Source organism: Amphiura filiformis, unplaced genomic scaffold (genome assembly GCF_039555335.1).
Source record: "Amphiura filiformis unplaced genomic scaffold, Afil_fr2py scaffold_58, whole genome shotgun sequence".
NCBI lineage: Eukaryota > Metazoa > Echinodermata > Ophiuroidea > Amphilepidida > Amphiuridae > Amphiura > Amphiura filiformis.
In genome coordinates, this window is record NW_027305522.1 from 465,616 (window position 1) to 493,324 (window position 27,709).

At 35.4% G+C, this 27,709-nt stretch overlaps 1 protein-coding gene across 1 annotated transcript; it reads right to left on the minus strand.

Moving 5' to 3' along the window:
* Positions 1-27,497, minus strand: LOC140144482 (pentatricopeptide repeat-containing protein 1, mitochondrial-like). Its single transcript, XM_072166293.1, has 9 exons — positions 27,414-27,497; positions 11,802-12,399; positions 11,281-11,415; positions 7,782-7,922; positions 7,074-7,397; positions 5,228-6,010; positions 4,560-4,676; positions 3,184-3,366; positions 1-1,263 (listed from the first exon to the last, which is right to left on the minus strand). The coding sequence occupies exons 2-9, from the start codon at positions 11,877-11,879 to the stop codon at positions 1,087-1,089; spliced, it is 1,938 nt and encodes a 645-aa protein (XP_072022394.1). The 5' UTR covers positions 11,880-12,399; positions 27,414-27,497; the 3' UTR covers positions 1-1,086.
* Between the last annotated feature and the right edge of the window lie 212 nt (positions 27,498-27,709).

Sequence of the window (27,709 nt, forward strand, 5' to 3'; positions counted from 1 at the left end):
CATTCCTGAACCTCACTGACTTGGGGATGATTTGAAATGACTGCCAATTATGACTGTTTGATATTTATTACCAGAAATGTGGAAAAAGAGACACATGTAGAACCGAAAAAGCTACAATTTTGTTGAAGGAACAGAGTTCAACAAACCATAACCCTGCTTCTGGATATCGTTTGAAGTCAAATGATATACCATTTTAAAGCTTATGATATATATTTTCTAACACAAAATAAAACAAAATTGACCGGGGCCGACTTTACGGCTGATTCGAGGTGTCCAGTCACATATGTGTAATTAAAGTGGGGTAAATATTTCCGACACCATAATATGTGATGTGATCAAGCAAAATCCGTCGAATTGGAAATATTGATTTTGAGATATAGTCAAAAAAAGGAAATAATTTCTTCTCTTTCCTACTGTTTTGGAAACCCTTCAACTGCTCATATCTTCCAATTTCATAGGGGTTTTCTGCAAAATGTAACTTTGCAAATGCTTTATACATCAAAGTAGAAAAATGAAAATTGAATATGCCTGACTTCAAACTGATTTTGCATGATCACACCACGGGTACTCCATATGCACTATGGGTAAGTGTCGCCCTCAAGACCCACTTTTTCTATTCTGGCACCCAAGGGCGGATCCATGATTGCTTCCCCCGGGGCGCTTAAAAAAAGTTATCGTAACTGTAAAAAATGGCTACCATACCAATTTTCTCAAAAATGTTGAATACGTCATGGCCAACGATATGAATGTTAGCTTAAAAAGTTACCTTTTCAGAGTCTGAGTTGAGAAAAGATTTAGCTTGCGACGCCATCACGGCGCTTCATTCAGCGTAGTGATTACACTCCTCCGGTCACCTGACCACCCGGTGGGTGGTCAAGTGGCAGCAGATCATCATAGATATCATCTATGGGTGAAAAGATTGAATGAAGCCAAAACAGGATGGTTTTCTCTAGACAACAGCAAGAGATCATTAAAATGATGTGTTTTTACATGTAGCCATAGAGGCATAACTACTTTTTATTCTGCTGTTAGTGTTTCTGTTATTTCCTTCTGATCAAAATGAGCCCATTCAGTCCAATATTTCATCTATATATCTCTATCATTCAGGACAGGTCTTTGATATTTTGCAGGTCTGTATTTATCCCAAGGATGATCTTTGGCAGCCATCTTGATTTTGTCTAGCCAAGGGATGTAGTTTTTACGGAAGTAATTCAGCTGCTTCTCATCTTTCTCTGACCAACGCTTACCGGTGCTTTCCTCTACCTGTAACAAAATAACATGAAAGTGGTTAATAAATAGTTTATTCCTTTCTTATTTTATCCAGTTGTTGTTTTATTGACAGTTATCTGTAACCAGCCAAACACCAGAACATTTCTTGAGATTTCTTTTGGCATGTACTGCTTAATGTGTGTAAAACGCAAGCACACACTAGAAGTTTTCCAAATGAATGCAAAGTCACAGATACACTACGAGCACACATTAACAAACATGGCTATTAAAAACAAGCTGCTAGGGGACGCAGGGGTAACCTTGTCAATCAGATACTTCATCTATTGTGTTCAATACTTGATCCGATAAGTGATCGATGTATATCGATAAAAGTAGAATCAAGATCATGGAATTAAGCTACGGCGGCGCACTTTAATACTTTACGAGGTGATTCAGCCAGGTACCAGGTATTCGGTTAAAACTAAGCGCTTTAATAATTCTCAAATTGTTAATACAAATAGGAATGCATCTTTTGAGTATAGGCCTTATACATATTTATTAGTATTATAGTTTTGCAATATTATTTTTGTTATTATTTATATATTGTGTTATTCAATTTTGAATTATGTTCAATTATCCCAGCAAACACAAAATGTTTTTGAGTTTTCGACATCATTCGCAAAAGGTTAGAAAAGGTTGCCAGAAAATGTTTAAATGTCGGGTTATATATATATAAAGGGAATAAAACTTTTTCATAACATTCAAAAACATTTTTTGATAGCTTACTGCAAATATTCTCAAGCATATCATTATTTAAGTGGTGACAAAATATTTGGCAAAAAAAGTATGCAGAAAATATTTTTCAATAACATTTTGAAAACATTTAAAAAATATTTTTGTAGTGTGTTTCCATAAAAAACGTTTTAAAATGTTTTCATGACCTTTATTTAACCTGACATTTAATGTTATTAAAACGTTTTTACCAAAACCCAAAATGTTTTGTGTTTGCCGGGATGGCCTTTCAGACCTTCACATTAAAATATAGATTACTTGGTAGCTTTATATTATAAACTGGTCAATGATTTAACATAAAAGTTATTATTATTATCATTTTTTATAACATTGTGATGATTTTTCATTATTATTATAAATTTTTATTTCATTTCAAATTGTAATATTTTATAATTATTTCACTTTTATTCCATGCAGAGTATGCGCACACGTTAAACTTGGTCAATTTCGAACAGTGGTCCTCTGGGGATAATTGCCTACAGTATCGATTGGATTGATCATGGATATAAACGCTTAATTTTGGTGGACAATAGAATAACCATTGATTGACAAGGTTACCCCTGCGTCCCCTAGCCGCTTGTTATTAAAACCTGGGCATTTCGTGATCCACAGCCTCATCCCCCACTTTTCTCAAAAAAGTTGAGATTTTTATACCACTGGGCACTGGAAACCTCTGGCTACATAATGTTTATGAACCAAAATTTCTTGCAGATTACTTCATTTAGCACAAATATCGTCAAATTTGAATTTCGCTCTGGTATACCAGAACGAAAGTACACACAGTGGCCTCTGGAGCAGTGTAATACACATAAATCATGCATAACTTGCAAATGCAAAATCGGAATCAACTCAAATTTTGGGAATAAGCTTTTTTTTTATAGATATCTACTGAAAAATGTCATAAAAAGAGGATGCTAGGATCACAAAATCCTCCTTTAAGTCTGCTCTCTCCTAGTCCAATATCTTTGGGCGAGACATAGCTTACATGTGCAGAGTCAGGAAGTTACTGAGAACCCATTTTCTCCTCAAAAGTCTCTTTACTATATATAGATTTCGGAAATCTAAGTAGATTCTAGTACAGACACTAGCTTTAATAATGGTAGAGAATCTAATGAACTGGGTTCTTGCAGTATGTAAAGAAATTCTGGCACTGGTGTACCAACTGTAGGCCTATACATTTACCTTGGCTTTGTTTTGGTGAAAAGATGCAATATTCTCCAACTTCTCAAGCAACTGTTCATTAGGTTGAACTTGATGTTCCAGCATAAGATTTAGCACCTTAACCAAATAGCTGTAATCTTTGGCTTTGTTGGCTGCGCTAATCAATGATGAAAAGATGTATATGTTGGGTCTCTTTCCTGTTGCCTAGAATCAGAAAATATATTCACAAACAGTGAAAAATATTATGCGAATACAAGTTATTTAGGAATTTGCAAAATGTGGTCCTTTTCTCCTAAAAAAAATGGGAATCCCAAAAATTGCTTATATGTGACGTGTCATGTCAAAAGGAGACACTTTTGGGCAGGTTATCAATTTTGAGGTTTTTACATATCCTGAATATAGAGATATTTTGCTGCACAACGCCGTTTTCCCCAATGAAATCGGACATTCCAAAGCGAAGATATTGAGTTCGTAAGTTATGGTATTATGAAATTGGAAATTGAGATATCGGCTTTTGAAAATATTATTGACAATGTTGAGAGTAGGAATCACCTTGAATAATGTCTCAAAAAATACAAGATGCCAGTTATACTCTGGTTTAAAACTATCAGACAATATTTTTAACATTAATAACATCACAAATTCGCAACAAACCCAAATTGTGAAAAAATCATCCCGGCAGATTTTTGGCTGTCTCCATTTAAGATCCTGCCCAAAAGTGTCTCCTTTTGACATGACACGTGACATATAAGAACTGCATGGACTTAACCACTCTACAATTGATTTTTGCACTACATGTATTTTGAAGTTTGACATGGAAAAGTAGTCCCTTTATAAGTTTTTCTTTGCAATTTGGACCTACATTGTACAAGGCTACATAATAGCATATTATATGGGCCTCAGGATTCCAAATCATATTTTTTTTCTGCTTCACTAGCAACAAGCATTGAAGAAACATAATAGTTTGTTTTCAGTTTACTGACACTAATTAGAGAAAAAGTATATTTTCTACATATTTCATCATATCTTATATATATTACATTGTCTGGGATTGTTGCTTTTTTAAAGAATGTAATAACATATTCTGTAACTACAAATATCTCAATTGCAGTCATTGAGTTGCTGTAATTCCTTTTCATTGCTTTTATTTGCATGATGTACTAGGAATTGTACTAATCCAATTTTGATTTCTGGGCATGTATAAAAGGTAACTGGATTTGATACCTACTTTCCTGCCTTCATAAATATATTTTTCTTTGTTTCATTCAATTCTTTTTCTATTCTGCTTTGTAAATATAATTTTAATTTGTTTTTATCTTAATTAGCCAAAGAGTAATTTTTTGCATATTTGTCCAAATTGCCCATTCTTCTTTTTTTAAAGCTTATTTAATTCTCACCTTCATATCTTCAAGGAGTTGTACACCATCTTGAGATCTGTAACATCCTTTGGCTAAATTCCCATAGGTCTTGACAGTAGGGAACAATCCTTGGCTATGAAGCACTGACACAATTTCCTGCAACATACATTGTAAATTATTTTGTTAGCAAAACAATGTCATAAAAATCACATTTTTATGAGTAATAAAACACAGAGTCTGCACTCTCTCTAGTCTTGCCTTTGCTCCAGTTTAAAACTGAATACAACAATTCTGTATATGCCCATATTCCATAATGCATCTTAATTTTAACCTCTTAATATGTCGCAATATATATGATCATCTGAGAAAATAAAAATGGCGGACTAGAAATGTTGACTTATACCTTCATGGGCAAAAGTACAAGTTATTTAGCCAATGTCAACATGGGGTCATCAGCTGAAAAATATTACACATTGAACTAACACCTTACAATATGACAGTAATGGAAAGAAAAGTGCAAATGTTCATCATTTTTCAGTACAGCATTGACAAATTAACAAGGTAAACATCAATCTCTTACACAGGATATTACCACATGCTTCATTGTGTCTTTCATGCAGTTGTTACATTGTGCAATCTCATAGAATACTAGAGTTTGCACAGTATTTGCAAGGTATTTAGAGGTTGCCACCCCTGGTGTACCTTACCTTAGCTCCTTCAATATCTCTCCTTAAAGCTTTCTCCCCAATCAATCCATTATAGAAATCAACATCACCTTTGACCCCAGCTGCATCCATAGCAACCATCAATTTCTTCTCAGCAGGTTTAGAATGTGGGATCAAACCACTGAGCAAACCAAATGTCTTGATGTCTGGAGTGACTCCATCCTGCTCCATACTCTGAAGAACGCCCTCGCAGCCACCAATCAAAGCCAAACGATCTTGAGGAGTGTTTATGCTTCCTAATGATACAACGCTTTGTAAATCCTTGGGTGATGCATTCAACAAATTTGGCACTGATGATGCGATACTGTATTGGGAAGACATTGGAAGATTTGTATCTTTTTCGCCAGTTTGCACAGTGGACACTAATGCATTCTGGGATGGATATTTGTTGTCTGCTTTTTCCTCTTGCCACCAAAATGTGTGCTTTTCTGGAGTTCTGGTGTCCTTATTTTCCCAATCACTCTCAAGGAATTCACTATCGTCACTTTCAACATTTTCTTCAGAAATGGGGTTTATTGGGAAGATTTCAATTCTTTGCGACTCTGGGTTGATGGGTACTGCAGCTTTAGATTTCTTGCGAGATTTACGAGCCCTTGCTGGTAGGCTTGGTGGGAGTTGTAGTAAATCCTGTGATTGTCCTCTTTGTAACAGCACCTGATTGGCCATATCTATATCACCTATACCACAATCCCTTGCGATTCGTAGCAGTAGGTTGTATGAATATTTGTCCAGTTTGATATTGCGTTGTCTAATGTACCTCCAACCCTGAAAGGAACAAAATTGAACATGAAATTATAATGCATCTTGAAATTTGACTTTGATAAAAAGGAATATAATAGGCTTGTTCAGACGATTGCTTGTAAAGTCGCTTGTAACTACATTCAAATGTAAACTTGCATGTAGTGCCCGTATAAACACACTCGCATGTAGCTACATGGAAGTTACAAGTGACAATTTTACATGTAAGATATCTTACATGTAGCGAGCTTCATTCGAATGTAAGGCCAGTGTGAACAAGACTTGCATGTTAACTCGCTTGTAAGCATGACCTTGATGACCCAATCCTATTCTGATTGTGCATAATCATGGCATAATTTACCAGTGAAGGTCAAGCTTACTTTTGAGTTGGCTTACAAGTAAGTCCCGTGTGGACACACATTCGCTTGTAGCATCATTTAATGGCTCGCTTGTAAGTTATATTCGAAAGTAGGCTACCGTCTAAACACACCTAATGTCACACTTTTGGCAGGATAAGTTTAAAATGTCTGTCAAAACATCAGATGACTCATTCTGAAGACTACATGTATGTGTTTCACATCAAAAGTTCAAGGTAAGTAGAATGTACAATTTTGTTTAAATCACTTTTGGATATTTTGTTACCAAGCACATGTCAACTTACAGTTGGAAATATCTTTTGTTAAAAGGTTTCAAATATCAATTTGCATAAACATTTATTTCTTAAAATCCTGAAAAAGCTTATAGTTTGATCAGCTCGTAATCAGTAGGCCTTATAACATCGCGGATTAATATCAATATGTATTATTTTGAGAGTTGTCTTGTGTCATCTTGCCAGAAGTATCACAAATTATTAATTTGAAGTCCTATACTCTATCTACATTATATAACACGCACATCAGAGGGGCCAGCTATATCACAAATTCACTCTTAACGTGGGACTACTTTTCCACGTAGTGGTAAAAGCTTGCCTAACAATTCCCGCCGATTACATGCTGATCAAACTATAACTTAAGGAATCTTGAATTACAAAATTGCCTAATCCACAACTATTTATACCATATGGGATTGTACAATGTGAGAATGAACTTACTTGTATAGCATATGTTAATCCAGCTTCTTTCTGACTTGCACAAGCAAAGAAAAAGAAATTACAACTTTCTGCTGTTACATGTGGGGTAGATGCCAAAAGGTAGCGGAAAAGGTCAAAGGTCATCTGGACATCCCCGCACTTGGCATAAGCTTTCATTAATGCATGGTGTGTGATGAGGTTGATGTTGACGTTTTTTTCCTGCATTTGTCCATGGAGTTTGCGCAGACGTTGGATGCCATCTTCTGTTGGCCATGGAGATTCTGCACATGCGTTGATGAGTGCAGTATATGTGACATCTACTGGAAGAATACCACGTTTTTTCATCTATGGAAAAAGAAAACAATCAAAATAAAGTTTAACGATGTGCAGCAAGTTACACTCAATTTGCCCTTGCTGAGAAATTGACGTCTCCAATTGTTTACCGGGTCAGAGGTCATGTTGTCATGCCAGCGTTGCTGGTGATTGACCGGGAACCAATGAGAGTCGTCGCATGTCGCTGGTTTTGGGGCATGATCCTGGTGATCAAATTATTGTTGGTTGGAAATCGAACAAGACAACATCTAGAAAAAATTTTAGGGTAATTAAGCATATTTCCATGGTTCAGCAAGACAATTTGGAAATTTTGCCCCACACTGGCTCAGTGGTCGCAGTACACCCCTGCCAATAAGGTGTTTTACACTAGAGATTTCAAATCATTTATGTACTTACATCATTGTACAATTTAAAGGCCATCTTGGTATATCCTGCACGGCCACATGCTCCTATCAGGATGTTGTAGTTATAGGCAATGGGTTTGACTCGTTCCTCCTTCAACATCCGAATCTGAAGCATCTCAATAGCTTCTTTAAGCTGGGGGATAAAATTGTTAATAATTTAAACAAAATTCACATATGCACACTGCACAGCAACATATATAATATATACATACATGCAAAGAAGTTTTATTGTGTTTTGTTTGTTTTTACATCTTATTTTCAACACCTTTATTTATATCCTTTATATAAATGAAGATACATGTAATTTCCTTCCATAAAAATATATGCTCCTTAGAAATGTTGAAATACAGCATTTCTGGTAGCACCAAGGATGAATTGGCACAACTGAAAAAGTAAGATGGTTCTAAACTAATACTGTGAGTTTAATCTGAGAGTACTAAATTAAGAGAGGCGCTACTTCGATCGCTAAAGTGAGGACAGCGTGAGCTCGGTACCTGCATAAGAGTCTGTTCGACAAAGGAGATTGTGAATATGTAATGATATGAATGAGCTATAATGTGACGTAGCTACGAAAAGGATGATTGAAGCAGTATGCAGACTTTTTATTATACGTAAAATATTGTATGTAACATATCTACGTTATTTAATCTATTGCCATTCTACATGTATTTCAAGTAATGTCTAAGTTCTAACGAATGTTTGATGACGTAAAATCGATAATATATTTCTGCTAGATATTATATGTAACATATTATCGATTTTTTGTCATCAAACATTCGTTAGAACTTAAACATTACTGGAAATAGAATGGCAATAGATTAAATAACGTAGATATGTTACATACAATATTATACGTCTAATACTCGGAGTCTGCATATGACTTGACAGCGCCGTATATGGTTCATTGGGCGGAGCCATTATGCCCATATTAGGCTGTTGTTGTGCAGACGTCACGCTCTGCGAACGGTACAAAAAGGTGACTGATAGATCTATTACGGGTTGGCAGCAGACAGATTGCAACTGTCCTCTGACCCTGTACATGTATGTATGTCACGTACACAGACCGTGACCTGGGTCGACGCGTACAAAGCAGGGAATGCGACTGTGCCACAGGTCTTGTCCTCGGGATCGGTATAGGCAATTTGTACAGAGTACCGCTAGCCTGGTTTAATTGAACAGTATTATCTTTTTATAAAATCTTAGAAATTTTCAATTTTTTTTTGTAAACTAGAGCGATAACCGCACCATAGCTGAACCATGTGGCTTCGGCAGTATATTGTGGTAGGCCTATACCACTGTCACCCGGAGTCTGTAATGGTAATCTCGAAATGCTAAGAAGGTATGACCACCCGAGTGGTGTTAATGAAAGAGGAAAAGTAAAGAATTTAAAATAAACTAGAGCAACTGTGCCCTTTGCAACGGCACGAGGTAAGTTAGGTTTGCAACGGCACAAGGTAAGTTAGGCAGATGACTGTGACGATCTGATCAAGCAGCAATACTGTGCAGGATAGTATTAATTTTAATAAGACTGTTTCATTAATTGCCATTTTAATATACCTTGATCGTGAGAAGCTGGCATTTTGAAAACTTGACTTTTGACCTCTGTATGACCCCTTAATGACCTTAAATGAATTTTAAAATATTTAAAACATGTTAAGAATGTCATAAGGATGATTGCATTTAAATTTCAGGTCAATTGAAGCATTTTGAAAACTTGACCTTTGACCCCTTTATTGCCCCTTAATGACTTTAAATGAATTTTAAAAGATTTTCAACATGTTTAGAATGTCATAAGGATCATTGCGTTTAAATTTCAGCTCAATCGGAGCATTTTGGAAAACTTGACCTTTGACCCCTTTATGACCCCTTAATGGCCTTAAATGAATCTTAAAATATTTTTTAAATGTTTAGAATGTCATAAGGATCATTGCATTTAAATTTCAGCTCAATTGGAGCATTTTGAGAACCTTGACCTTTGACCCCTTTATGACCCCTTAATGACCTTAAATAAATTTTTAAATGTTTAAAACATGTTTAGAATGTCACAAGGATCATTGCATTTAAATTTAAGCTCAATCGAGCATTTTCAGTTAAAATGACCTTTTTTGACCTCTGTGACCCCTGGATGACCTCCGACGTTTGGAAATATTTTTATTATATTCTTTATGTTTTCCTCTTTCATATGACACCACTCATAGAGAAGCGCCCTCATAAAGTGCTGCAGGCTTGTTTACATCGTCTATCTTTTCGTCATTAATTTTATGTGTTCTGGATATTTATACTTGTTTGAACTGCTTTGTACATGAACTGTAAGTACACACAGAAGCTGATGAACTGAGAATAATTTGTATTCGTTAGCTGTTTTGGTGATTTTTCCGGAATAAATCTCTTCGTACTAGACTCTATGCATCACGTACTGTATAACGGCAATTGGTGCCCATGTAAACCTATAATCCGCTATATCGAACCATTAGTCGTCAATTGCTATCATGCGACCTTTTCTATATGGAAGAGAATCGTTATATCTGTTGCGTAACAAAGTGATTAAGAACAAAAACTATAAGTTACAGCCGTCAAAACATCAGCAGTTGAAAGAATTAAGTATAGCAAAAAAGACTCGTAGAGGATGTAGAGCTGGCAAAAACAAACGCCGGCCTATACAAGTTTGTGTATCAAATCGTAGTCAATCCAACATTGTGACTGAAAAACAAAAACTTTCAAAAAACTTGATTAATATCAAACTTCATAAAGACGCTTCTACCGATTAAGTTATTTTAAAGAGCAAAATTGCAGCATGGAACGCACAATCTATGTCGACCAAATCTGCGGATATATGCGACTATATTGTTGATCACAATTTAGATATCTTAGCAATTACCGAGGCATGGTTTAAAGGCGATGTCCGCGATGATCATGTGCTAGCCGATATGCTAATGTACATTTCTCCTTCGTGGCATTTAGAGATATGTCCATTTCAGACCAAATGGTTAGTCAGTTAGTAACTTAGTATAAAGCTAGTAAGTAAGCTAGTAAGTAAGCTAGTAAGCTAGTAACATTCACTCTTATAGGCTGATACCATTTCATGGTTCAGCAAAAATCTTTGGGGGTGGGGGCAAGTATTTCACATGGCGTTACATTGGTGTATCCGGGTCAGTTGTCTGAAAGTGGAAATCCCCCGGGCATCATTTTGGTCTATGTTACCTTGATAATTGCATGCAAAGCACAAACATTTTTTTCAATTTACTCTATTTTTGTCCCCCAAATAAAGGTAAAATGTTGTGTTTGCCATGCCAGTTTTCAATTTTAGCCTATTTGGGGGTGGGTGTTGAAATTTTCTTTAGCTGGGTAGGGGTTTGATTTAAAAGGGGGAAATTTTCATGGGGTGAGTTAACTACAATGTAGCAAACTAACTCATTTGGGGTTCATCCCCTGCCTCCCCCCCTCATTTGGGGTTCACCCCCTTCCAGATCACACTGACCCCTACTCCTTACCTTTCCTTCTTTGCACAGATTCTTCATTTGTGTACCAAACCAATAGGGTTTATTACGCCTTCCTCTTGGGCGTACCCAGTCCTCCTCATCACTGTCGGGTTCATCATCATATTTGCTTCCCAAGTCCATCTGATTCTGTAATAATTCAAATAGCAAGTACAATATAAAAAAACAAACCCTTTGCTTGGAATAAATTCCAGAAAAATGACTAAAATGTTACATTCTTATTCCTGTACATTTTTATCACAGATTTATAATAAAACAAGATGTATGTGTCCCCCGGATCAACTTCAGATTGACGCCTTGGTTGACACAAAAAGATCACATACATTTGTAGGAAACCCTTAAACTAATCCAACAACAGAGTTTCTCAATATCCTGTGTTGTGAAAATGCCTGTGGAAATGTATTAATTCCACACACAAAATCATTTAATATAATTTGAAAAACAAATTTATGCTGGGAAAATAGTGTACATTACACAAATTCAGTACTAAGCTAGCTTGATTAAACTTTATGTACCTTGCTGACAAATTTGTCCGTCAGATTGCCAAACTGATCTCCATCATCCATTCCTCTATCAGTCCTTCCAAAATCCATGTCATCCTGCGCCAATGTCTCTACTTCATCATCAAACCTTTGAGGGCGCTTTGTATATCGTTTACTCCTCTCATAATCTTGTTGATACCTTTCTTCAATATCCCTGTCAATGAATTTCTTACGAGTTCTCTCAGCATGTAAGAATCTCCCTCTTCGGTCCCCCTGCGATGTAATCTCGACTGATGTACACCATTAACAAAGTTTTGGTTTCTTTCGGGTTTCTTTACGTACTGCTCTGCTTTGTTTCTAGGGCCATCCGAGTTCAAGCTGGCAGCACTTGTTTCAATTTCTCTGAATTTCAAATTCACAGCTAAGACTGTAGCTCGGAAGTTATGGTGAAATTGACATGTTAATACAGAATAATGTCGGGCATGATAAAGATTTGATCCCGGATTTGATGAACAACTAAATAGAGATGTCTTCAGAAGATTACTAGTCCAGAGTCGATGCATGATTCAAGTCTCAACCTAACTGTCAATAATTGGTAGTTGAGAGTCCTTGGTTGTTGAAGGATTTGTTCCTGTTTTTTAAAGACAAACACAAATTAATTAAATCATTATACTATTAAAATACAAAGAACTTAAAATTATGGTTCACTATTTACAACATGGTAATTTTGTCACCATACATGCAGCATGCCTACTGTCAAATTTGAAGATACCAGTATTGTCAACTTATTGCATACCTGCCAACATTGAAAACCTAGAAAACAGAGTACATGGCGAACGAGGGCTGGCGCCAGTAGTATCGCCTCTGACGGCGGGGGGTCCAGGGGCAGCTCAAGGGCCCCTGGTGGGGTCAGGGGCAAAGCCCGATCGTGGGAATGAGGGGCAAAGCCCCCAAAGCTAGAGGGTTTCTACACTGTAAAAATCCTTATAAGCCCCTTCACAGAAGACACATTTTATAGAAAAACAACAATAATTATACATGCATTGGTTTTCCATGCATTTATAATATGTGCGAGAATGAAGAGGTAAACATTAGTTAGTGGTTTCCATATTAAGGATAACAAACTGTAATTTTTTTGTAATCATTACGAAAAGTTTAGCGTGCTGGGTTGAATTCTGGCTTGCACTAACCCTGTGCAAGACTGCAATCCATAATTCAAATTTTGACAGGCCTTGGGGACTCTTGTTGATCAGAAATCTTGTAGTGGGTGAAATCAGTAATTGGATAGGTCATGGAGGTCAAGTGTATTGTTTATCAAGTTTCATTCATAACACATCTGTTGGTCCAATTACAACCTGAACTTGAACTTGAACAGGTCAGAGAGGCTGAAATTTAATACCAAACTGATACATGCACTATGGACCACAGTGGCCTCATCCCAATGGCATAGTTCAATAACCTCAATTAAACACTCATATTGCAAAATAACCTCTAATTGCAGAGTATGAGTTTGTGTACTCAAATTTTCAAAGGTCATTCAATGAATGTACAAATGTATTGGGGTTAAAGAACTGTGCCCTGATAGATGAACATGTTGTGGATCCTAGTGATGTATGTTGAGGACTGCTTGAGTTCTGTCAGATGCTTGAAGTTTTTGTTCGGACTAGCACAGCAGCACTGCACTTGCTATGTCAGGCTATACATTATATAATGTGTTTAAGGTTGGGAATAGCTATAGACCACATTGGCAGATGAGAACCTTACTGCACCATCCACACTGATGATGAAAATCAATATGACGTAAAGTTTCTTGGATTGGATTCGATCATCATTTAATCTTCGGTAGTATAAACAGAGAGTGCGTATAAAAACATGCTCGTCGAGATATGGTGAGTACATAATTTCAGTATATTATATTTTTTTTTAATGTTCAATATGTGAATAATTGTTATCCATGTGTGAAGTAAGAAAAATTGCCATAGTATTGTAAAGGGTAAAACAAAATCATAATATGAGAGAGATTAAAAAGACCTTTACTGACTTCAAACTTTAACTGCATGTTACTGTCACATAATAAAATTGCAAACAATGCAACTGCCCAAATTCAGAAAAATAATCCAAAATCATTTTTGTTTTGACTATACTAGATAGGTTTTAAGTAATAGCTGTAGACAGAAAATTTTACATTAGAAATGACCTAGATTAGCACATGTTTTGTTGATATTTTCAACCTAAAATATTTGTTTCACACCTTTGTCAGTCAAATGGGAGCAAGTTCTTGAACCTTTAATTGTCATATAAAACCTCACACAATGCAAATAATTGTAACTGCCAAAATTCAGAATATTAGGATATCTAGGCCTATTCGATCTTTTTACCATTTACAGTGCATAACCCTTATTTTTGCTTGTGATGTACTTTGAAATGCTTCAGGAATTCAAATGTGATACCATTGGTGGTGTTGGCGCAATATTAACCTGATGTAAATGAAAACTATCGGGATTAATATTAGGCCTACAAATATTTGAAATCATCATGAACATTTATTTTAATACTTATGTTAAACTACTTTAATTAATAGAATGTAAGACAAATTTTGCATGTAATATGAATGTGAACCAAATCAGGGAAAATATTCACCTTAAAGTAGGCCTATAGCAATGGTTGCAATGGAAACTGCAAGTTCAAAACATCCTCTACAATAGTGTAGCCAGCAGTGGGCAGGAATCAGAGTGCCCCCCCCCCTCCCACCTGACAAAAAAACAATTAAAGAGAAAAGTATTTCCCTGACAAAAAATGAAAGAAATTTGGGAAGTCAAAGGAAAAGAAATTTTTTCTATCCTTGACCAAGAAAACTGGCTATATGCCCCTGACTGTCACCATTACAAACTTATAACAGGCAAATATGCTTGTGAACTTGACACACATAAACCATATTAACAGAGCAAGAGTGCTGGGAGTTTGCATATGGGTAGATTATTAATGATATGCATGACTATGAACTGACCTCATTTAGGCCTACTGGCCTAAAATGGGATAGACTCTTATGTTTTTTTTAATTATATTTTGCAGGTTTTCAAAGAAGAGGAAGATAGAATGTTTGTGAAAAAAACCTACTCATCAACCTTTGACTTGGATTCAACAATGTGCAATAATCAACATAATTATCTCATCATCCACTTCCATTCACTGTGGAATATATAAAAAAAAAGCGCAGTGATTTATAGTGCGCTACCCACAGGCACAACGCCTAGACGTTGATCCACAAGCCTCCACACACTTTACAGAACAATTTGAAATATAGAAACGAAGGAAAGACCTTTGTGTCACATCAAACAGTCTAGTGACGTTGTCATCAAACTTGATTGTACATGCACCAGAATTATTTTCAGAATTGTGTAACTGCAAAGCTGACGCTTATCACTCCATCCATCTTGTAATACAGATCTGCATGCCATAAACCAAATGGAATAGGCAAATTATCAATGGACATGGAAATATGTGCTATGGAAGTGTAGAGGTACATAACATTAAAGAACCATCCAGGTTATTTTAAGGAATACATTGAAGACGACAATTATATCGTGGAACAGTGGCGTGAGAGAGTGCCTCTTATATTTTTCACTTGTTCGTAAACTGCATCATCTGGATTAGCCTGTTTAAAAGCCATCAAAATGCAAGGATTATATTGCATGTGACGATATGAATAGGGCCTATGAGATGTATTTTTAGAATTTTCAATATGGATCTCCCCAGGGTGTAATTAAGCATCTTTATTTAAATTATCAGTGTGGTATTACTGAAATCGTCTGTTTGGTTAAAATTATTCTAAAAATTAAGATTATTTGTGATGTGGTATATCGAAAGCAGACACTCTTGGGCAGGATCATAAATGGAGGAATAGCCAAAAATCTGCCTGGGGTGATTTTTTTCACAATTTGGGTTTGTTGCGAATTTGTGATGTTATTAATGTTTCAAATATTGTCTGATAGTTTCAGACCGGAATATAACTGGCATCCTGTATTTTTTGAGACATTTTTCAAGGTTATTCCTACTCTCAACATTGTCAATGATATTTTTAAAGGCTGATATCTCAATTTCTAATTTTATAATACCATAACTTACAAACTCAATATCTTTGCTAAGGAATGTCTGATTTCATTAGGGAAAATGACGTTGTGGAGCAAAATATCTCTAAATTTAAGATAGGCCTATGTAAAAACCTCAAAATTGGTAACCTGCCCAAAAGTGTCTGTTTTTGAAATGACATGTCACACTTTGTGGATGGATCTTTATTAGACAAAATTTAAAAGACATGTCTCTTTGTTGTATATAAGAAGTCTATGTTTAACAAGTGTACATAATGTGTAACAAGTCTTGAAATTGGCCATGCGTCGCATTGGTAAATTATTCACAAACCTTAATACAGCAGTATTTGTGCATTAGAGCTAGCTATATGAATAAAGATAAATGAAAATATTTGAATTATGTCAGTACTAGAATCATAAATATATAGCACTTAATTGTTTTGTGTATAGTCCATCAGTTACAACTTTTTCAGTTGGCTTGTCTTCTCTTTCATCATAGTTCAACAAGTTCATCATCATTATGATGGCTTTTTTTAGAATGAGAATTTGAATGGTTCCCAAATGTTTTTGTACAATGTCTTTATGATATGAACAAGTTACTGTTATGTAAAGATGACATATATGTACAATCTGTGACTGTGAGCATGTGTTTGAGGCCAATTTGCCAAAGTCAGGACGTCAGTCAACATTTTAAAAGTATACAGAGCACATTAAAAAAATATTCAAACCAAGCTGTGCACATCACCCAATTTAGGAAAACTGGCAAAAGAATGAATGCAAAGAACTAAGAAGAATCAATTAAAACTTTAACATGGCCTTTAAAACTCCTTGTAGTGAATGTGATGCTCATGCATGAAAAAGCAAGCGGCAACATTGTAAAATGAATGTCAGACACTAGTACTCTGTTATAAAACGCAGCTCTGTTATAAATACGCCTATAGCTTCAGAACTAATAATTGTTTTCACAATATTGCAACATAGATAGTTCTACTAGGATGATTCATTTTGATACCACATTCATCCAATTTCGTTCAATATTAAAAACACAGCAGTGTTTTTAAAGAAAAATCCCCAAATTTAAAAGTTGCTAGATTTGTATTAATTTGAATTCAGCACAAAGATAATGGAGGGTTTTACGTGTCCCAATGCTGCATAATAACCATTGATCGTTGTGAACGGCAACTTTTAAATTCGGGTATTTTTCTTTAAAAGCTCTACTGTGTTCCTAATATTGAACGAAATTTGACAAATGGGGTATCAAAATGCATGCAAATAAATCGCCCTTCTTTCTATGTTGAAATATTGTGAAAACAATTATTAGTTCTATAAGCTATAGGCGTATTTATAACAGCTGTGTTACTTTTTGTGCAGATTTTATGTAATCAAAATAGTATTTAACTCCCAGGATTTAACTTTAAGAATTGACCATACATCATGTGGTTGGGAGAGGAGTGATGTTTCACAAGTGTTTACAACTTTTTGTAGCAGATGTGTTCTTAAAAAGTTACAATGAAAATAAAATGGACAATGTGTGATTTCTTATGATACATGGATGATCAAAAGACGCCATGCATGCATATGTATATATCCTCAGTATGTTGTAGACAAATAATATTTGTAAAAAAATATTTAAGTAATATAAACAAGACCCAAGACACAAACTAAAATGTATGCTGTATTATCCATACAACCCAGATATAATTAAAGTATTTAAAATGTGGAACAATATACAATAATTGCCTTTGTCTCATATCTCTGGTGCAACTTAATAAGTTTAAATTATTTGTTCAAATGAAGATTTTTGAAACAAAATTCTTTCTTTGGAAACTTCACTATTTAATAAAAGACCTGCCAACTGCAAGTTGAATAACCCAATTCACAATTCACAAATGGAATGTATAAACTGCAGCTGACCCGGGAGCTGACCTTCACCCTGAATTCAAGTCTGGGAGTACTACAAAGTCACTGCTATTTACCCATGGTAGTAATTCTACTTTATTTGAGTGTGACAGTAGGGGCAACCTGCTTTGACCCACCAGTGATTGTTTAAGTCCCATGTGAATCTGACTGGTGGGCTCAAAAAAGCACGCTACAATTTTTCGTAATGTTTTTTTCCAATTTTTTTCAAATTAACTGTGAATGATCCTAGCACTTCAGAATAGGTCCAGTGGTTCTCCAAAGTCGCTGAAAACTTTTTTTTTTTTTTTTTCCCAGAAAATCGGAGTACTCCGATTTTCGGGGGTTTAAAACTCGGGAAATCGGAGTAACTCCGCGAAAATCGGAGTAGTTGGCAGGTATGTTATTGCAGAAAATCATCATGCTAACATTTAGAGAATAGTCTACTGGGGCTGAAACTGTCGCATCTAAACCAGGCTTAAAATCGGCCGTTCACATTCACAAAACGTGGGTTGCGACCCTCTTGAGGGTCACAGACTCTTCCAGTATTTAGGGTTGTGGAACTTGCCGGATCTCTGTTGATTAAAGTGCAGGCTACCATCGTATTGGCCACATAACCCCATTTTGACCCATTTATAGCCTTAATGTACGATCTTTTTTCAGAATATACCTTTATTTTTGTTTAAACCGATTTTTTTTGCATATTTGTGGTACTTACACATGTTCCAACTTAAATATATCATGAGCAAACTGTCAAATTCGTCCTATTTGTAGTAAAACGGGATCGCAAATCAGTCTCCTACGAAGCCAATTTGGTTACGCTCCCTCCACACGTGTGGAGGGAGCGTAACCAAACTGACTGTGTAGGAGACTAACTCTGAGGCCGCACTCGCCGTCCTAATCCAAAAAGTGCGAGATATTTCGAGTGATAGATAGAGGTGAAGTTTATGATGTTGTTTCTTTGCAAATTTCCAATGTTTTTCGCGTCCAAATGTATTGGAAACTTTCATAATGATTGCATAATGTATTTTATCATTTTGGAAGAAAAAAAGAAAAATCTAAAAAGTAAAAAAGATCGTACATTAAGGCTTAAAAGCATTAATGTTTTAAATTTTCGCATGCTTCATGACCATTTTGAAAAAAATAACTGCCCCCCACTCTCGGTCTGCCCAAAATTGCATTTTTTGGATCCCAATTTGCAAACCTTAAAAGGGCATTTCATGATCCACAGCATCATCCCCACTTTTCTCAAAAAAGTTGAGATTTTTATATCACTGGAAACCTCTGGCTAGTGGCTACATAATACAAACAATTTCTTGCAGATTAAGGGATCTAAAATGAGCGTTTATTGCGTTTCGACAGTATTTTTTGTAGGACATGAGAACACCTCAGACCTATCGAATTGCATTCTGAATCTGAAGCATGTCTTTCTGATATCAAATAATTTTCATTTTTGAAAATCACAATATAATACAAATTTTATGACAAATTATAAAAATTTGATATTTTTCAAATTTTGATATATAACAGTCCTCGAAGTAAATTATATAAATCTAATGATATATTCTTAAAGTGTATGTAGCAGGAGGAAAAAGCCGACGGTCAATTGAAAATTTTGACCTTTCATATTGAAGATATGGATTTTTTCCCAAAAAGACCTTTTTTTTTGGTGTTTTGGGGAAAAAATCCATATCTTCAATACTGAAAGGTCAAAATTTTCAATTGATACATACACTTTAAGTATAAATCATCAGATTTATAAAGTTTACTTCAAGTACTGTTAAATATCAAAAATATCAATTTTTAATGATTTGCCATAAAATGTGTATTAAATTGCGAATTTCAAAAATGAAAATTATTTGATATCAGAATGACATTCTTCGTATTCAGAATGCAATTCGATATGTCTGATGTGCTCTGATGTCCCAAAATAAATACTGTCCAAACGCTCATACCCCAGCCCTTAATTAAGTTAAGCAAAGATATCGTGAAATTTGAATTTGAAATTACAACACATTGTCTATGGAGCAGTGTAATTCACATACCATGTGTGCTTCATTTTAAACGTTTACCGACCTTCTGTGTTATACCAATCATGCATAACTTGCAAACGCAAAATTGGAATCAACTGAAATTTTGAGAATAAGCTTTTTTTGTGGATCAACTAAAAAAATGTCATAAAAAGAGGATGCTAGGATCACAAAATACTCCTTTAAATGGTCTATTATATATTGCAAGCGCAGCGAGCAGGAAAATATTCATATTTAAGCATTTTTGTACTGTTTTCGTAAGCCTTAAGGAGTATTTTGTGATCCTAGCATCCTCTTTGTGGAATTTTTCAGTAGATATCCACGAAAAAGCTTATTCCTGAAATTTCAGTTGAATCCGATTTTGCGTAACTTGCGAGTTAGGCACTTGAAACTTGATTCTGAGTTTAGCGTCCACCGCCCGCGTTATGAATTTTGTGCCGCGTTTGAGATGTAAAATCTGAAAATAATTCATTATTTTGCAAATTACTACTAAACCAGAAAGAAAATTTGTTTTACAAAATTTTTTGGTATTTGAACCCTTCAAAAACTATAGAAAGCCTTGAGAACTATTAGATGAATCCATCTAAATATTTTAGCATTAAAAATATACACGTTTTTGACCCTTGCTCTATCCAATTATTTCAATTATACCTTTGGGATACCAGGGTAGACAAATTGGTACCAAAAATTTATTTCATAATGGTCTGCATGATTGTTATTTTTGTATAAGGTCGTGCGTTTTAAGGTCGCCTCCTTTCGCGTTACATGGTGATTTTTGCTTTCGCGACATGATTTTACCTTTACAAATTCATATTTGCTGAAGTATACCCCCTATGGTAGTAAAAGTATACATTTTCTGAAAGGAAATTGCCCAAAGAATCCAAATATGCACTCAGAATTGACACTAGGTGTAAGATAAAAAGGTAACATAGACTGAAATATGATTTTTTATATATTTTTAGTCATTCAATGTTTTTTACAATAACATTTTCTGTGGTAACCCTATAGCAAAAATAATGCTATTTTCTTGCAGAGCACACTTTGGCCTTTACAACAATATAAAATTGCATGGGGTTCATGATTAATTCAAAATAAATATTTCCATCCCAATTTGGTGCAAAATTATAATCGGAAATTTAATCTTCTCACAGAGTCCATGTACATGTAAGTGTCTTAATTGCCCATTATCACCCCAAAAACCTATCTATTTATATCAGACTAACTATTACACATTCCAACATGCTTTTGTGGCAGGAAGAATCACTGAAACAAGTCATCATAGTTGACTTAAAAAACATTAACATACCTGATAAACAACTTGCGTTTACCGAGTAATTAAATATGTCGATGGCAATGCATCTTAAAGATAGTACATTGTACATGAAATTTATCTATGTCCCATGAAAACAGGCTGATTCTTTCAAACATACATACACAAATATTAGGATTTTAACTTCATAGACTGTGTAAAAAGTATCTAAAGAGTGCAATTGCACACATTACATCCACATAGTCCATGCAGGTTGTGTCCGATGGCATGTTTTGATGCCAAAATATGATACACAGTCTTTAGGTATGATAGCATCAATTGGATTGGCTTTGTAGTGATGTGGATTGCCTGAATGTTGTGCTGCTGCAGATAGTACTTTTTAATAGAATCCATTGATGACCTTTAGTTCATGGAGAATACTGATCTTGAAGTCCAAATTCATCTTCATTTTCATGGATTTACCGATTTATTGGATGCAAAAAGGTCTTTAGCATCATGCTGACATTAATTGACTTAAAATAAACAAAAAAGCACACTCTTAATTACTGGAAAGTATATATAGGCCCAACAGTTAACATTATTTGGCTTTTTAAAATAAAATAAATCAATGGACATGAAATATTATTTTAAAAATAATTTTCCTACCGATTTGCAAGTTTATAATTGTCACAAAATCACGATGTTATTATTATTTTCTTTATTATCACCCAGTTTGTCCATACTATACATTCATTTACCTACTTGTCAATCATAAAATAATAAAGTAGAATATGTTAGCTTTCTTTTGGTACCAAATTTATAGCCATACACAAAGATTTGACAAAAATATCAACGTTTCTGCAAAAATTGTTCTAAAGTTGTCAATTACCCATATAGTTTGTACAGGCGGCGTACTTCAAGCTACAAAAAGGTATATCTTCACTTCTGGATGGACTATGACAATGCCACTTTGCAGGAATATGACATAATAATACAGCTTTCAAATGAGACCACATGCATTGATCTAGCTTTTGTAATTATGAAAATATATGAGATTAACTGCAGCTTGATACCAAAAAGCGTAACATCTCCACCCTTTTTGGGTGGCGAGTTTAAAACGCGTGACCATAAATGAGTCAATTCCCCCCCCCCAATTTCCCCTATCCTCAAATGTATACGCAGAGGTTAGTACAAATTGGAGTGAAGAAGACTGGCATGGTATACTTCGGAATACATTTAGTTTGTTTTAAAACTTGAAAAACAAAAAGCAAGATAATTATACTTAATAACAAAAATATCTGGGGGCTTCCCCGATTTGATGTGTTGACAAACACTTTGCAATTGCAATTTGACACAGAAATGAATGGTAAAAAATAACACAATAACAAATAATAAGGACCTCCCTCACCAATTTTTGAAAAAGTCCGGACGATATACATATGTAATTTTTATTACTTGGCCTTATTATGCGACTGGCGATACCCAATTAGAATTAACAAAAGCGCATAAGGGTGTTTCCACAGTAATGAGACCCTTTTTTCACGGCAGTGAAATGATGCCACTTTCCCCCACATCTCATATATATGCACAGTTTATCCCTTACATATCCTGTGTCATGAATAGGTATGTAGCCCACCAGCCCACATGGTTAAGAGTCTAGGAAATAATTCCTAATATCTCATACCCCAGTTTGTATGCCTTTATCTATTAATCTTGCCACACATGACAACTTACTAATTAGCCCTAACCCGGAAAAGAGTCTGTCCAGGAATAGGAATTTATTAGCCTTTTTTAGAAACATGTTTTCAATTGGCTTATAGCCATCACATGATGACAATACACATAACTGATTGGTTAATCAAAACTAGCAGGGTCCATGGCCATGCCTGATTACAAAGTAAACAAATTCTGTATAGAAAACTGTGCAGCAAGCGATTTACTTCAGAAAATTACTACATTGCACAAAACTAAGTCCATTATCTATACTCTATAGTTAATTGAATGTTAGCTAATGTTTATTGACTCTTGTACCCATGTGTAGGCCTATATACATATGACCCTGACAAAAGCTAGCAAGAGCAAGCTGTGTAATTATTTTGTTTACTTGTGATAAGATACAATTTTCTTCGTAGTTATAGCCAAATTTGTTTCTTAGTACCGTGGGGACTTAATAAAATTCCTTTAAAAGGAATGGGTGCCCAATGTGAGCTTGGTCGTGATGTGGTAAATTTCATGGTGGATAGATTTGGTATTATTATCTCTTGCAAACCCGGTGACACCTCATTATAGAAATCAGACCTGTCGATAGGTTGTAAGAGGGGATAGCCTTTTCCAGGCACGAATTGGGCCATATATAAAGAAAGTTTTGCTACTTTGCAACGCATAAAGACCTAAATGCAAAACGAGATCCTGTAGGTGGCTCCCGAGGTGGCTTAAAAACTAAATGCAAAATGAGGTTTTTAAAAATATTGTTTTCAGAGTCAAGACGCAGGTATCATTATTAAGCCTCATATCACTTATGTATTGTCGAATAAGTGCAGAGTAGGTTAGATATGAATACCGGTATTGAATGTTAGACCAAAGTAGCTCAAAGTACATGTACTATACACCTGATCCGTGAACTTGTCTTTTTTAAAGACAAATTCTTGTTGGTTATTTTGCCATAATCTTTTTTTCCTATTTACTTTCAGATTTTATAATTATGGCCATTGTTATATCTTCATGAGTAAGGAGATAGCGAGCAAAAATTCAATATCCTAATATCCACAAATTTGTCCATGTAAACCCTATGGGGAAAATTAGTAACAGTTGTAACATATTTGTTGTATTGGCATTGAAAAACTGAGCATTGAAAAATTGACTATGTATGGTCTTTGTTTAATTTTCTTAGGTTAACACCATTGATTGCTTCATAATAAACCTGGTGCAGGCACTGTTTGATCCATACCATGGCTAGGAGATGGGTTACAATGTCGTAACGGTTGTAACGCAAGGCCAATGTTACAACTGTTACAATTTAAGACAAAATGTCATGAAACTAAAAAATTAACAATATTTCTTTTTTTTTTCATATTATCCAAGGTGTCATAATAAAGTTGTTTATGAAAATTATGAAATACTCACTTCTATGTTAATATATAGTTCAGGAGATCTCTTGACGCACAAAAGTGGCATATTTCTGTGCGTCAATGGTTGACGCACATGTCAAAATGACATACATTTTTGTATAACTTGCAAAATGAACCAAATAATCACAGTAAGGTTTTGTCTTATGATTGTCATAGTTCCTCTTATTATAACAAACCTGGTTAAGGTTACACGAAGAAACATATAAAAAACGTATAAAAGACGTATAAAGTTGTTCTCTAAAACCGCGTTTTCTCAGCAATCAAATATCGCAGTGAGTCAAATGTTGGTGCATGGATGGAACTTTACATTATTTTTGTGTGTTTATACAAATTTTTAGAATCCGTTTGAAAATCCTTTGTTTAAATCATTTTTACGCACCATGTTCACAAGATCAAAAACGCGTTCCATGCAGTTTTTTTCAAATGTTCGCTCCGTATAAAACCACGACGAGTGATTGTTTTCTCCTTTTTTGTATTGTACTACAAATCGACCAAAGAAATAATGTTGCCATGGGGAAGAACCAAATACAGTACCGATTAAATTTTATTAGCCCGTTTTTGGGAACAATTTTCGAGAATCTTGTACCACAAAACACTGTTATGTTACATTATCGATATCTGGATTGTGGAACGTTAATTTTGATTTCTAACTGCCTACATTATTTCTCAAATGTATGTCGCTTACTTTACCATTTGAATTTCACTCCAAATTTAAGCTACTTTTGCAAAAAACGAGGTTTTTCGCCATCGATACCTCCGACATTTACAGCGGTGATGAGCTTGTTTATCATAAGAGCACTATTCCATAATAGTCAGTTTGAGATCAATCAATTTCATGTGTCCCTCAGTGGCGCAATCGGTTAGCGCGCCGGACCCACGTTCTACTCTATAATACTATAGTTTTGAGCTGGAAAACTTTGGTACGTGTTCGAGTCCCTATGAGGTCCATTCCATTTAGGCCTATTTTATTTTATTTTTCTGTCACTTTTTTCTTTTTTCTTGTTTGTTTCTTTCTTTCTGACTGCAGCGATTGATTTTTTTTGCCCTTTTTTTTTCATTATATAATTCAGGAATTTTGAGGCTATAGGCCTACTAGTCTAATAGGCGGGGCCTATGAATATATTTTTTCAAATTAGATTTAACAAAATATTGGTTGTTGGTTTTGTTATTGTTGTTGTAGCTATTATTGTAGGCCTATATATTGCATAATATAAATAGGCCTACTAATAGGCCTATTATAGCCTATAGAAGCATTGATTTATTTCACGACAGATATCATCCAGGATACTTTTAAAAATTGAAAATTTAGAAAATCCAAAGGAAAATTGCCGAAAACGGCTGCCCACAATCAACCCCTCCCCATCAGCCCATATGGTCCTATCATGGTCGCCCCCTCCCTATCCCTGCAACCACAGATTATAGAAGGATATAATCTGTGCTGCAACATAGGATGACTCACGAGCCGCGGTTTGTCCGTGGCCCTAGTTCAGATTGATACACTATTGTACGCGTGAGTTCATTCTTTTCTGCATGGCTGTTTCCATTATTAACTTACGCCCCTCTGGAATCAAGCCTTGAAAATCAATTGTATTTAACCTTAAAACGATGAAATATCATTCATTGTTAATGTTTCATAACATTTAATGTTGTAACAGTTGTAACATTTTAACGGTTGTAACATTGACGCACATTGCAACCTTATGACTTTGTACCCACATCCTAACCCAGATATGGATCACAGAGTACCTACACTTGGTTTGTATTGAATGAATCAATAATGTTAACCTAGGAAAACCATAGCACAGACCATACAGGGTCAACTTTTCAAAATACAACCTTTTATCTGTTGTGCGTCAAAAGTCACATGTTACAACCGTTATTGTGTTACAACCGTTATTTTTCCCCATAGGGTTTATGTGGACAAATTGATCAAAATGTAGGTAGGGCATTGAATTTTTGCTCGCTATCTCCTTACTTATAAAGATTAACAATGGCCTAAATTAAACTATGAAAATAAATAAGGAACAAAAATTAGGGCAATAAAACCTAGGGGGGTCTCATTACTGTGGAAACACCCATAAGCATTGGTAAAAGGCCGCTGATAATGAAACCTTGAAAATAATGAATAATGAATAATGAAATACCTCATTATGAGCTGAAAAAAATGGGATGCTAAACTCAACATCAAATTTCAATAGCCTTATGCATGATATATTACACTGCTCCATAGACAATGTGTTGTAATTTCGTTCTGGTATAGTACCAGAACAAAATTCAAATTTCACAATATCTTTGCTAAACGAATTAATCTGCAAGAAATTTTTTGTACATAAACATTATATGTAGCCAGAGGTTTCCAGTGATATAAAAATCTCAACTTTTTTTGAGAAAAATGGGGGGATGCATGAGGCTGTGGATCACGAAATGTTAAAGGCGCCCTATGAATGTGAGCCAAAAATCACTTGGCCCCGGCCCCCACCCCACTTGGCTTGCCAAAAATTGCTTGCCCCCTCAAAAAAAAATTACCCTTCCCAGGGCTCATAATTGCACAGCTATCTTTAGATAAGAGCAAAGTTGGTAAATTATTATAACCATGCTACTAATAGTTGCTAACAATTCAGGCACTACATGTATACCCAAATGTTGTGGTGCTGAATTTCCATCCATGTTGCTTATGGTCATGTGGTGTAATGCTTTTAAAATACTGCTTCTGATGTGATATATGATAGCTCCAAAGTCCTCTAGCCTCATAATCATATCCATCGTCGGTTATCAGTCACTCGTGCACTAGGCATGCTAAAGCTAGGGGCCGGCCTGGCCTGGATCAGATAGACTACCGCTACCGGTACTCGATTAAAGACAAAGCAAAAGGCTGAAACCCAGTTTTTTAATAAACCACTCGCACTGCTGTAGCATAGTACACACTGGCACGGTGCTCTAATACTACAGGAACTGAGCTGCACAGCTACATCAGTACATGTGCGGCTTGCAGTCATGTGCCACTGATGTCATGAACGGAGGTTAGTCCTGCCAGCAAGACTTCAGTCTTTATCATAAACATAATGCCATCTACTGACCTGTTCTAGGTACGACGAGTTACAGTTACTGGAACTAGAACGGAGGTAAGCTTAAAATTGATCATGACAAATGTGGAATAATAGACGACATGCTTAAGTATCTGTGTTCCAAATATTAAATGCAAACATACTATATACATAACGGTTGATAATAACGTAAGCGTAATCGTAATTTACCTTCTCGTTCTTCTTTTCACAGGTTGTTTTCGAGGTTTTTCACCACTAAATTCACAATTTGTACTCCACCATGCGTCTACATTGCTATCGAAAGCCCGTAGTCTATCAATGAAGATTAAGGGCGCACACCGCCAGATCCTGCACCACACCACTCCACGCCATACATAAATTCTCCCAGTCACATTTCCCCAATATGAAATTTAAAAAAAGTTAAATTTTAATTTTACTTCTTTTAAAGTTTGGCCGAGGCGGGGTTCGAACTCACGGCGCATCACGCCGCTTTGGATATGCTCTAT

Excerpts from the sequence above, each read along its gene's own strand:
- LOC140144482 (XM_072166293.1), bottom strand. The coding sequence starts at position 11,879 with ATGGATTTTGGAAGGACTGATAGAGGAATGGATGATGGAGATCAGTTT. Across the intron at positions 7,923-11,280 it reads ATCTGTGCAAAGAAGGAAAG|CTTAAAGAAGCTATTGAGAT; the intron begins GTAAGGAGTAGG and ends TTTATCCCCCAG. Across the intron at positions 6,011-7,073 it reads GATTAACATATGCTATACAA|GGTTGGAGGTACATTAGACA; the intron begins GTAAGTTCATTC and ends TGTTCCTTTCAG.